Source organism: Eutrigla gurnardus (genome assembly GCF_963514095.1).
Source record: "Eutrigla gurnardus genome assembly, chromosome: 4".
NCBI classification, from domain to species: domain Eukaryota; kingdom Metazoa; phylum Chordata; class Actinopteri; order Perciformes; family Triglidae; genus Eutrigla; species Eutrigla gurnardus.
Genome location: NC_139918.1, coordinates 24071712 through 24082742, shown reverse-complemented (window position 1 = coordinate 24082742; position 11031 = coordinate 24071712). Strand labels below are relative to the sequence as shown.

General features: G+C 41.7%; 2 protein-coding genes across 3 annotated transcripts; one reads left to right on the top strand and one right to left on the bottom strand.

Moving 5' to 3' along the window:
• Window positions 1-1544: 1544 nt before the first annotated feature.
• Window positions 1545-3618, top strand: LOC311011915 (CCN family member 1-like). The gene is made up of 5 exons (XM_084007109.1): window positions 1545-1753; window positions 1841-2054; window positions 2132-2467; window positions 2583-2788; window positions 2911-3618. Exons 1-5 carry the CDS (start codon window positions 1712-1714, stop codon window positions 3208-3210), a joined length of 1098 nt encoding a protein of 365 aa, XP_083863235.1. The 5' UTR covers window positions 1545-1711; the 3' UTR covers window positions 3211-3618.
• Window positions 3619-4756: 1138 nt separating this feature from the next.
• Window positions 4757-10935, bottom strand: LOC311012390 (outer dense fiber protein 2-like). Of its 2 annotated transcripts, XM_084007848.1 has the most exons (17): window positions 10886-10935; window positions 10355-10532; window positions 10133-10256; window positions 9905-10036; window positions 9662-9736; window positions 9442-9513; window positions 9232-9348; window positions 8965-9150; window positions 8767-8876; window positions 8554-8689; window positions 8192-8302; window positions 7792-7896; window positions 7280-7438; window positions 6791-6891; window positions 6138-6300; window positions 5785-5910; window positions 4757-5670 (listed from the first exon to the last, which is right to left on the bottom strand). In XM_084007848.1, the coding sequence occupies exons 2-17, from the start codon at window positions 10519-10521 to the stop codon at window positions 5497-5499; spliced, it is 2058 nt and encodes a 685-aa protein (XP_083863974.1). In that variant the 5' UTR covers window positions 10522-10532; window positions 10886-10935; the 3' UTR covers window positions 4757-5496. The 2 variants fall into 2 exon arrangements, with proteins under 2 accessions (XP_083863974.1, XP_083863975.1); XM_084007849.1 differs by lacking the exon at window positions 7280-7438 and having other exon boundaries at window positions 4759-5670.
• Between the last annotated feature and the right edge of the window lie 96 nt (window positions 10936-11031).

Sequence of the window (11031 nt, the reverse complement as noted above, 5' to 3'; positions counted from 1 at the left end):
CAGCCTTCAAGGACTATCATCAAACCCTCACCAACCTGGCCACACCGAATCAACCCACCAGCCATCCCAAAGGTAAGAACCCACCACCCCAAATAGACGTTTATTTATTTATTGTTTTTTTGTTTTATTTGTTTATTTTTGCTATATGTCATAAATTGTTTTCTTAAAATATTTTCCTTTTCATTTATCCACATCTCCGGCAGCAGCAGGTGCGCCCTTTTCCTCCTAACCCTAACCCTAACAACAACTCAAATCCTAAACCCCAACCCCAACCGCCAACCCAAACCTTAACACGATTTTCAAAATTTTTACTTCTTGCTTATTAGGTTGGCAGCAGCCACGCCAATGAAATAAAAAAAAAACCCAATTCAGGAAATAAAGTAAACAAAGATGAAAAATACCGTAACCCTAACTTCCCTATCCCCTGAAATGCTACACACTGGCCTTTTCACACATGTACTACATTTTATATAATTCACCGCACATCTGCTCTGTGGGTTTGGGACACGGATGTTTTACATGTTGAGACAGACAGGTCAATTTAACATGCAACTGGAATCCTCCAGGTGCCTTATATGTTACATACTGTATCTGATGTGTTCATCTTTCCTAACATGGTTCGGCAAACTCTTTAGATTACAGACTGGAGTGAAAATGCCATTCCAAACCACAACAGTCAGCAAATTTCCAGGCATCTGCAAATGCACCGAGCTCACGCTTGTTCGCTCCTCATCTGCCTGAACTGGCGCTGACTCAAACTGGCTCTTGTAACCTCAGTTAGATAAGAGGGGAGGCTGTGCCAGTCTGGCCCGCTCAGCCTCTTGTTCTCACAGGTTATAATGATAGGAAAGGCATTCTCCCTGATAATAAGAAGAGGATAGAAAAGGATGCTTTCTATCCTGGCAGCGATTTCAAAGAAACCCGCAATGTTCATCCTGAGTGGAATGTTGCTTCAGGCATTTCTCAAATTTCCTTCCTTTTTGTTCTTTTTGGTGTTGGTGTGTCTCTTATTCAGGACAAAGGATTCCTACGGTCCAAACATTCCTCAAGGCTCTTGTGTCCTTTTCAAAAATATATATATTTTAGTCCAACAAAGTCTAATCCATTCACATCCTTATAGGAGAGCGACAAGAATTTCATCTCTGACTTTTAACACTTGTGGTTCGAGAATACAAACACCGACCACAGACATAGTGCAGCAGTCTAAACACTGCTTCGACCATGATAGAAATATTTAGCTTTTCTTCAATATTTATGTCAGAACTTGTGGTGCCCTGATGTAGAGTCCCTGCGGGGATATCTCAGGTTATTTTGTCTTTTACATAACCATATCACACCAGTACTTTCTTTCTGTCTTTTTCCTTTATTTAACCAGGTATAGAATAGTAACAAAACAGATATTAAAGAAAAAATCTAATGACGTGGTTACTTTGGAGAGGAAGCCCTGAAATAATAAAAGTTAGACCGGGTGTTTTTTGTCTCACTGAGAGAAGGGGGGGTTCTTATTGGAGGAGTCATGGAGAAGCATTCCTCTCATAGTTTCGGGACACCTCTTCAGCCTGTGCATACGTCAGACCTGCTCAGAGTGTATAAAAGGAGATGGGGACTCCAAAAGAGGGAGAGCAAGCACTCGTCCACTCACTCCCAGGTCTGGTGCTTGATAGAGTTTTGTCTTCTTTTTACTCAGGAAAGAAAACTTCAACTTCTGAAGATGTGGAAAGTCTTTGTCATTGTGATTTTCTGCGTTTCACCGGTGAGAAAATGATCCCTCTTCATGTATTACCTGGAGGAGCATTCTTGGAAGCAAACGTTTGATGAGTGAATGTCTGTTTTATCTCAGGTGTCAGCCTCATGCCCTAAGGACTGCCGGTGTCCCCCTGACACCCCTCCATGTGCACCAGGAGTCAGTCTTGTGCTGGACGGCTGCGAATGCTGTGAAGTTTGTGCACGGCAGCTCTTTGAAGACTGCAGCAGGTCGCAGCCATGTGACCACACAAAGGGACTGGAGTGCAACTTCGGAGGGGGACATGGCTCTGCAAACGGCATCTGTCGAGGTGAGCTCCTTTCTGATACCTTCTCTTTGTTTTGTTTTTTATGAATTTAATCAACTTTCTCTGTTTCTCTAAAACAGCCAAATCAGATGGAAGACCGTGTGAGTACAACAACAAGATCTACCAGAACGGGGAAATCTTCCGTCCTAACTGCAAACACCAGTGCACTTGCATGGACGGTGCTGTCGGATGCGTCTCCCTCTGCCCACATCAGCTCCCGCTGCCCAAACTGAGCTGTGCCGAGCCAAAGCGGGTCAAAGTGCAGGGACGGTGCTGTGAACAACTCGTCTGCCCCGATGAGGCAAAGACAAAGAGCTCTTCAGTTAAGAAACGCAGAACAAAGCACGACAAAGCATCCGAAGGCAACAGCAATGAGTTGGCTCCTGTGTGGAAAGGGGAATCAAATTCCTTACCTGGTGAGCAGTTTTCTACAATGTTACTAAAGTGTCTAAGAAGGAGCCAAATATAAGGAAATGAATGTGAGATTACAAATAGTATATCAGTCTTGCCTTTAAACCTTCCTTCCCTTAGCTTTCAGAAGTGATCCAATGGGCCACATGTTGCTCAGAGGACTCAAGTGTGTGTCTCAGACCACAGCTTGGTCACCCTGCTTGAAATCCTGTGGCAGCGGAGTGTCCACTAGGGTGACCAACAGCAACCCCCAGTGCAAATTGGTGAAAGAGACTCGGATCTGTGAAGTCCGCCCGTGCAACCAAATGACCTTAACTAGATTGAAGGTACATTCCACATTTTACATTTGAATTTACATTTTGATTATTGCCTGCAGTCTTGTAGGCTATTATTCGCAGAATAAGATCTTCTACATTTTCACATGATTTTCATGTCTTCTCTCCAACAGAAAGGGAATAAATGTAGCATCATAGAAAAGGCCAGCCGTCCAGTGAAACTCTCCCACGCAGGCTGCCGTAGCCTGAAGAAGTACCAGCCGAGGTACTGTGGGTCCTGCTCAGACGGACGATGCTGCCGGCCTCACAGGAGCCGGACATCACCTGTGCACTTCCGATGCGAACGCGGGGAGATCGTCAGAAAGATGGTCATGGTGATCGAGTCTTGCAAATGTGACCTGAGCTGCTCCAGCAGCAACGAAAAGACACCAACGGGCTACAGACGTTATAATGATCACAAACTGGAGATGTAAACGTTACACACTGAAGAGTCCTTTAAACGTTGACTGCACTTTGTGGTTGCAGACATCTGCAGGATGAATTTCTTGAACTTTATTGTTCATGATTTTGCTTCATAATAGTGGAGCCGAATGATTTGCTTCCTTTTGAAGCTGTCCTTTTAGGTTGTGACAATTCTTATCTTTCTAGTAGTTTCTAGTGTTTTCTTTTCTATAATACTTCACATATTCAAGCCGCCCTTGACAAGACATGTCACATGATGACATGGAAATGACGTAATAACTATGGCAGCTACTAGATCAGTCATATGTAACATGTTTCTGTTGATTTTCTGTACTTATTTGTGTTATTTATAAGGATTAATACTTTATACTATATCCAATCATGGAATATTGTATATTTGTTTGATATCCTCTACAATCACATGCCTTTATAAAATGTATTAATTTTAATGAAATATACTTTATTGTAAGTTTAACAAATGAACTGCAAAATTGTCCATTTTATTTTGACATTTTTCACAAATAAATACATAAATCACTGCCATTTTTTTTCTTTTTTTAAAGGAAAAATGGGGCTTGCAATAATCTGAAAGAATGACATTCTTGGGGGTGTGTTTTAACAGTAGGAAATGAGCTATACTGTTTCAACTGCATCTGGCTGACCCACTTCTGAGACAACCTACATGCCACTTAATAGTTGAGTAGGGAATGAGTGTAATGTAAACCTCAGAGTGGTTCCCCTGCTGTTGGTCAGATGCTGAGTGCAAGCTGCAGACTTTTTGTTGAGTGAAAAAGTTATAGGCTATCAGAGAATAATAGAAACTTTCCAAAGAGAATTATTATCCCTCATGTTCATGCCTGAATGCATAATTGTGTTACTTTTAATACTGAATGTAAGTCTGTTAGTTGGATATAATGCCCTCCTCGTCCTGCTAAAGGTTCTTTCGGAAGTAAGCATGACATAATACAAATGTTATGCTCAATATAATCTGAGGTGAGACTGCGTGAATGAAAATCTTCTCCAGCCAACAAAGTTTAAACATGAATTACTATTGCATGTGACCTTCAGAAAAGCTATGCAACAGTTAAGTCTGTTTGTTTTTGATAATGGGTCCAGCAATCTAGAATGTGTAAAAAAAAAAAAAAAAAAGACAAATTAGTCATCCAACTAATTTGAGTCCACTAAGCACATAAGCTCAGGGTGTGTCCATCCTGCTGAATCCTGAAACCAAACGCATTGCCAGAAGTCACATGTAAGCTTATTTTCCAGCAAACGGCAGAGAAAAACGAAGTCCCAAAGTGTGATCAATAGAATTACGTAAATGGGCAAGAGCGAGAACAGCAAAGGAAAAACCAGAGTTCTGACGCATGCGGAGATGACATGGTTCCATTCCCTGATGGAGAACACAACAAAAGAGCTTTGTCTGCAGGGACATGAGAGGAGAACTGCTCGTCTATGGGGATAACGTCCACTACAGGAACATATCAGAGCCTTGCTTAAGTCGGGCAGTTTACCACCATAGATATGGGACCACAGGCTACAGCAGCACAAGACAAACGTACATCGGTAGGTAAGGTAAATTGAGCTTAGCATGTGCTTCCACACCACAGAAACAGAATAACTTCCATAACAAAAGCATGAGAGAAGAACCAGCAGCAGTTTAAAGCGGTTTGGAAATACCCCAGTGTATGTATCCCAGTAATTGTGGTACACGAGCTTCACAACTGACAGCATAACAATAGATTTTCTGCATCATTCATCTCAGTCCAGCTGAGAATCAGAACGTTAACACGTTCGATATACATCACACGGTTTCATGACAGTATAAAAACTGTTTATTCTCGGGATCAGCAGGATAATGGAGAAATAAGCATTTTATGTGTCACAGCACCACGTTTCCCATCATATCAGACACAGTGGAAGAATTATGATAGTTGAATGGGAGGAAAACAACTACAACAAATAACTACTTAAGATAAGTCTAATGTTTAGACTAACCTTAAGCTAAATTTATGCAGCATGCTCCTTGTTTATAGGACAGTAGCACCAAGAGTTCAGGGTCCAACGTTTTCACACACACTTTTAGGACATGATTTAAAAACAGATCATCAAAACCAATCACAAAAACAACAATTTCAACTCTGGAAGGAAAGGTCCCAGATTGTCAGCTCGATGCTAGACATCCAAATTGTTACCTTAATTTTCATTTTTAAATATCGTAACCCTCATTAATATTACAGTACACAAAAAAATAAATTAAATGTAATAATTTTAAGTGCAAACAGATAAATCCTTAATCATTTTAGAAAATATGCTGATCCGAGATTCGATGATTGCAGTCCGTCATCAAACATGGTCTTATAGGAGTTTTTGAGGAAATCAATGTAGTTCTGAATGCTTTGCTTGTGGCTCTCCGATTGGTCCAGGCTGAGTTGCAGATCCTTCAGACGCACCTCGAACTGTTTCTCTGCCTACGGATTAAGAAACAGACAGCCGTTTACTCGGCATCATCACATCTCACATCACATCAAAGAGTAGAATTCAGTAGAATTGGAGCAAGCTCCAAGGGAAGCGTGGTATTTCACCGTGAGCTTGCTCTGGCGAAGAAGCCTCAGCTCGTTATTCCTTCTGCTCTTCTCGGCTTCCAGCTCCAGGATTTTAGTCTGAAGGGCCTCTTCTCTGGCAGCAGCCTGGTCTTTGACCTTGTTAACCTGGAAAAGTGCTGCATTGTATCAATTGATGACAGACCACAGATGTCTTGATATGAATGTCATAAATTATTACTTTAACACTTGAAACTGTGAGGTAGCCTGCAGTAAAACACTATACATGGAACAAGTGAGAAAACACCTCATGCTTTGACATCTATTGTTGGTATTGTTGTTGATTGACTAGCACTTCCTCCTCAGAAGACACTAGACTGTCTCTGAGCTGATACCTGTTGTTTGACGTCTGATAAAGCTCCCTCCAGCTGCCTGCTGAGGGCCTGGCACTCCGACGAGCGTTGATCCAGCTGGCGGTTACTGTAGCCCAGACCTTCCTCCTGAGCTGCGAGACGCCGGACCAGCTCCAGGTTTTCCTGCTGCAGCGTGTCCATCTTCCTAAAAACAAATCCAACCATGTATATTTTGACAATTAGCACCCAGGTGTCCGGAGCCAACGATATATTTGCAACCAATCCGGACACACATTACTGTATGTGTTCATGCAATCTACTGTAGGCTATATTTCCCCTAAAACTAACCAAGCATTTGTCGACTAAACCTAACCAAAGTATGACTGAAAATATGAATAGTTTAAAAAAAGAAAGTAAATAATTATAAGTCAATTAAGTGTAAAAGCTTTTCAGAGGACTCAAACCCTGGTGTCCTGGGTGAAAGCCCAGTGTTTGACCCATTCCTCCACCACCACCTGTTTTGTTGCTCTTAATACTACTAATATTAAATATTAACTCTAAAAGCATTCGGCTAACAAAGTATCATATTCAACTTGGCCGAATATCTGCAGTGTGACTCCGTTATATATTTAAATCTGCACAAAGCAGACACACACATTTGACATTAAGACAACAGACACAGGAGGATGTCTTACGTTTGGAAAGAATTCACTTTCTCGTGTAGTCGTAAATTGGCATCACGAATGGAGTCTTTCATCTCCACAGATGATCTCAGAAATTTGGTGTCACTCTCCATCTGTATATGCAAAATGTAAAGATCAGATTCCCCCGTAGCGATTACAAGAGAGTGGAGCAGAAAGGAGGAATCACATGCAAAGCTGCATAAACAAGACAATCTTGCAAACATTAAACGTGCGGTTTTCTACAACAATTCATCATTGCTGCTAGAACATGAGGGTGATTGACGACTCACACAGCACAGCACTCACAAATGGGTACATGGGTTCCAATGGAACCCAACTGTTTCCATTGTAATAAGACATTTATCACAAACATCAGGACCGACAGGACCAGAAAACAGGATGTGTCGACATACACATGGTGTTCTACTACCGCCTAGTGGTCAGATGCATGGAAAATGACTGCATTTCACATTCTGACCGCCACAGCTTCACATTGCACACCTTAACCTGCAGTTGCCTAACGGATTCTGACTTTTCTGAGCACTTCCTCTCCGAGCGCCGCAGGTTGTCCTGGCACTCGAAGAGACTCCGCTCAGCTGCACTCAGCAACTCAGGGTACGACTTCAGCTCATCCACACGCTCCTGGAGCTCCTGCCTCACCTAGTCTCCAGAGGGTGGCAGAAGGAGCGGTGTGTTGGGAACAGACACAATATTAGCTTGAAGATTGAGAAGACCTCTCACAGAGATGCTCACAGAAGTGCGTGTGCTTTAAGTGTGCACAGTGTGACAAGAGTCATCTTTTTAGTTGAAGTGTTTTGGTGTTCAGAATTACTGCAGGAAGTTTTGTAGTTAGAAAGTCCAGGGGGCAACAAATGTTACACAGCAAAAGAAACATCTAATGGCTCACTGAGTGGCATTAAGAAACAAAGAAAGAAGGAAATCACATACATTGTAAAAGAAAATATATATTCATCATTAACAGTTTAAAATGTTCATGAAAAGAAGGACGTTACCTTCGCAACTTCTGTTTCTTTTCCATCTCGTGTCTTCTCCGTCTCTTTTAGGAGATTTGCATATTTTGTCCTCAGATCATTCACCTCAGCTTGAAGCTCTGCAACCTAGAACAAACACAGAACAGCATGGTCAAACCTGCTGTGTTCTCCCCTACAGTTGAAAATAGAGAAGCAGTATTATTGATGAATCGTTCATTCCAACAATCTCAACTACGATCATCCGCTTTTCTGTGATGCACAAAACAAAACACAAATGGAAAACGGCCTTAGAAAAAACAGAAAACATGACTGAACTATATCAGAATCGAATACGCCAAAAAACACTTGAAAATGCTTACTTTTAAGCACCAATGTATCTATTCTATATACACATCTATATAATGAATGAGCTGATGTCCACCTGATGTTGGCACTCTCCGACTTGACGTTTCCTCTCCTGAGACACAACCTCTGCTTCTACCAGCGCAGACTCACAATCCGCCACTTGCTGCTCCAGCTGAGCAACAGATGCCTGCAATCACATGAACGTCAAAATCGTTTTAGTGCTCGAGAGAAAAATAAACAGGAGGTTGTTTTTCAACTTTCCTGGGAATATGATATGCGTGTACAAACAGCCAGCCAGACAGAATTGACAAATGACAAGAATTCATGGTTTATCTTTCAACGGTCTGTAGCTTTGCCGGCTGAACAACATAACTATGCAGCTTGTGTTTTACGTTCACAGTGATGCTTCTCACATGCAAGCTATTCGACAACGCGTACCTTGAGTGTTGCATTATTGACGCTGAGATCTCCATTTCCAGCGATGAGTTTTTCAACACGTTGCATCACGCTTTCGTTAGCTGCGGTGAGCTCATCCTTCTCCTTCTGGAGCCTTGCTGTCATTTCGTCGATTTCACTTTATCGGAGATACGCATTAAAAATTAATTGGGGAAATTAATGTGTGTAAGGATTTCCACTCTAAAAGTGACCGACCTTTTCAGAAACTCTATGTGAACTAAAAGTTTTTCCTTCTCCTCCATCTCCTGCTCTTGTTGCCGTCTCCTGGAGTCTCTTTCTGAATGGGCGTTGGCCAGCTGAGCATCCTGCATGCCAACCGAGAAAAGAACGTCAAAACATTCTGAACAATGCAACCGTGTATAGAGAAGATGACATCGTAGCCATATTTTATACCTTTTCCCTCAGTTGCACATAGCATTTCTCAATGGCCGCTTCAAATCTCTCAGCTCTCAGTTTCTGTGCTCGAGTGGCTTTCTTTAGAGATTCTTTGTCCTGTGCTGCCTTCTCAGTCAGGGAGGTGATGGATCCTTTCAGATCATCAATCTCCATCTTTTGCTCAGTCAGGGTTCTCTCCAGAGTCTGGAAAAACATCAACATATGCTAAAGTAGAACACAATTTGCTTTAAAGCAGTTTGCCTATAGAGTAGTACATGTTTGTACCCGTAGTTGCACAGTCAGACGATTATTTTGGGCTTCCTTGTTCCGTAGCTGCCCCTGCAGGTGAGCAGAAGTGGCCTCCGCAGACTTAGTCATGTGAACTGCACTCTTTATGTTCTCCTATGAAGATTTTATAGATAGATGCTTTAAAATGCACTTTTTAAAGCCAGCATCGCAAGAATATCGATATGAAAACTTCTGCCGTGTTTTTACCTGCTCTTCTCCCCGCAGATCCATCAGTTCCTCAACTTTTCTTTCGTTCTCTCTCAAGTCTTTTTTTAAACGCTTTCGGAGAAAAAACGACAGAAATCAGTACATTTGAACTTAAACCACTATACAGTACGTAAGAGCAACCCTACCACAGACTATTGAACACATATTTTGTATTTGCTTTCACTTAAATAAGTTATTTCATCAAATTTAAGAAACACACCTCATTTTCACTCTCAGCCTGTGAGATCTTCTTCACTAAGATGTCAGTTTGTTGGTCAGCATCAATTTTATCAGCCTGTATGGAAAGACAAGTTATCAAAGGAAAATGAAAAACACATTTCAGAGTGTTTCATTTGCTGTGATGGACTTAAACTACACACTAACACTATAACAATACTACTAACACACCGTGAAAAAAGATCCTGAGCAATATATAAGGTAGTAGTATTGTATTTTAACCAACCTCTGTGTTTTGGAGCTTTTTCAGCGTCTGTCGAACAGACTTATTTATTCGTCTAAAATCCTCCAATTTCTCCAGCAAAAGTCCTCTCTGTCTTATAATTCTAGGCTTATCGATGGCAGACTGTCGTGAATCCTGAATAACAAGAGAAACAAAGATAAAATAATGGATTGTGAATGGAGGGCCCATGCTTGAGCCGAATATATAAACGGTAAATAGCAAATAACATACAACAAATTCATCTTCCATGGCATCTTTAAAAGACACTAGTTGTATGGCAGCAGAGTTGGCAGCAATTTCTGCATCCATCAGTGTTTTCAGGAATGGGCTTTTTCCATGGGCAAAGTCTCCATGACTAAAAAAGGGGAAAAGTAGTTACACTGTGGCTACTGGCAAGTGGATTTTTAGCCCCACAGGTTAGGCTGTACGTTCAAATGTATTTTAGGACCTCACCGATTAATGTCAACATCTGGGGTTCTTGTGTGGATACTGCTGCTTGCTTTGCTCCTTCTCCCCAGCTCATGAGAAGAGGTAGCTAGGTCACCACAGCTCAGAGTGCCATCCTCCCTGATTGAGCTGAAACCAAGGGAGGGACTATGGAGTTCACCCTCTGGAGACATACCTCGTACTTCTGACAGAAAAACACACAGTACAAATCAGTGTTAACATACAGAGAGCGGCAGGAAGTTAGGGAACACTAACATTACTTTTAAAATGATCTCCAACCCTCGTTACACTGCATAGCCTAGCGTGCACATTAATGCGAAGGACAGTGAGAGTAGGTTGCCAAGCAAGCTAACTAAGCTCACTGCATAGCAACAGACAGTCCAGGTTATGGCTGCTAAGCTTTACGTTAAACTAAATACAGACATTATAATGCTAATTTTACCAAGCAACACCACTGGCATCTACATTCTGGGTATAAGAACTACTACATAGTAATAACATACACAAAATACCACGTAATTTGTTAGTTTTACTTACGGTCTCGCCGTGTGTCAGTTGTGAACAACACTTCTCCAAACTGAAGAGCCCCCCCCTTACAAGTTCGAACCTGATTGGTTAGCTCTGACGCAACGTGATGACACGTGCTTATTTGCTCACTGCTGATTTGTTTCCACAGCACAGAA

Bases quoted from the DNA above. Each gene is read 5' to 3' on its own strand.
- LOC311011915 (XM_084007109.1), top strand. From the start codon at position 1,712: ATGTGGAAAGTCTTTGTCATTGTGATTTTCTGCGTTTCACCG. The intron at 1,754-1,840 runs GTGAGAAAATGA...GTTTTATCTCAG, and splicing joins TGATTTTCTGCGTTTCACCG to GTGTCAGCCTCATGCCCTAA. The intron at 2,468-2,582 runs GTGAGCAGTTTT...TCCTTCCCTTAG, and splicing joins GGAATCAAATTCCTTACCTG to CTTTCAGAAGTGATCCAATG.
- LOC311012390 (XM_084007848.1), bottom strand. From the start codon at position 10,521: ATGTCTCCAGAGGGTGAACTCCATAGTCCCTCCCTTGGTTTCAGCTCA. The intron at 9,151-9,231 runs GTACAAACATGT...ATGTTTTTCCAG, and splicing joins GTCTGACTGTGCAACTACGG to ACTCTGGAGAGAACCCTGAC. The intron at 6,892-7,279 runs GTGTGCAATGTG...TTGCATATACAG, and splicing joins TTAGGCAACTGCAGGTTAAG to ATGGAGAGTGACACCAAATT.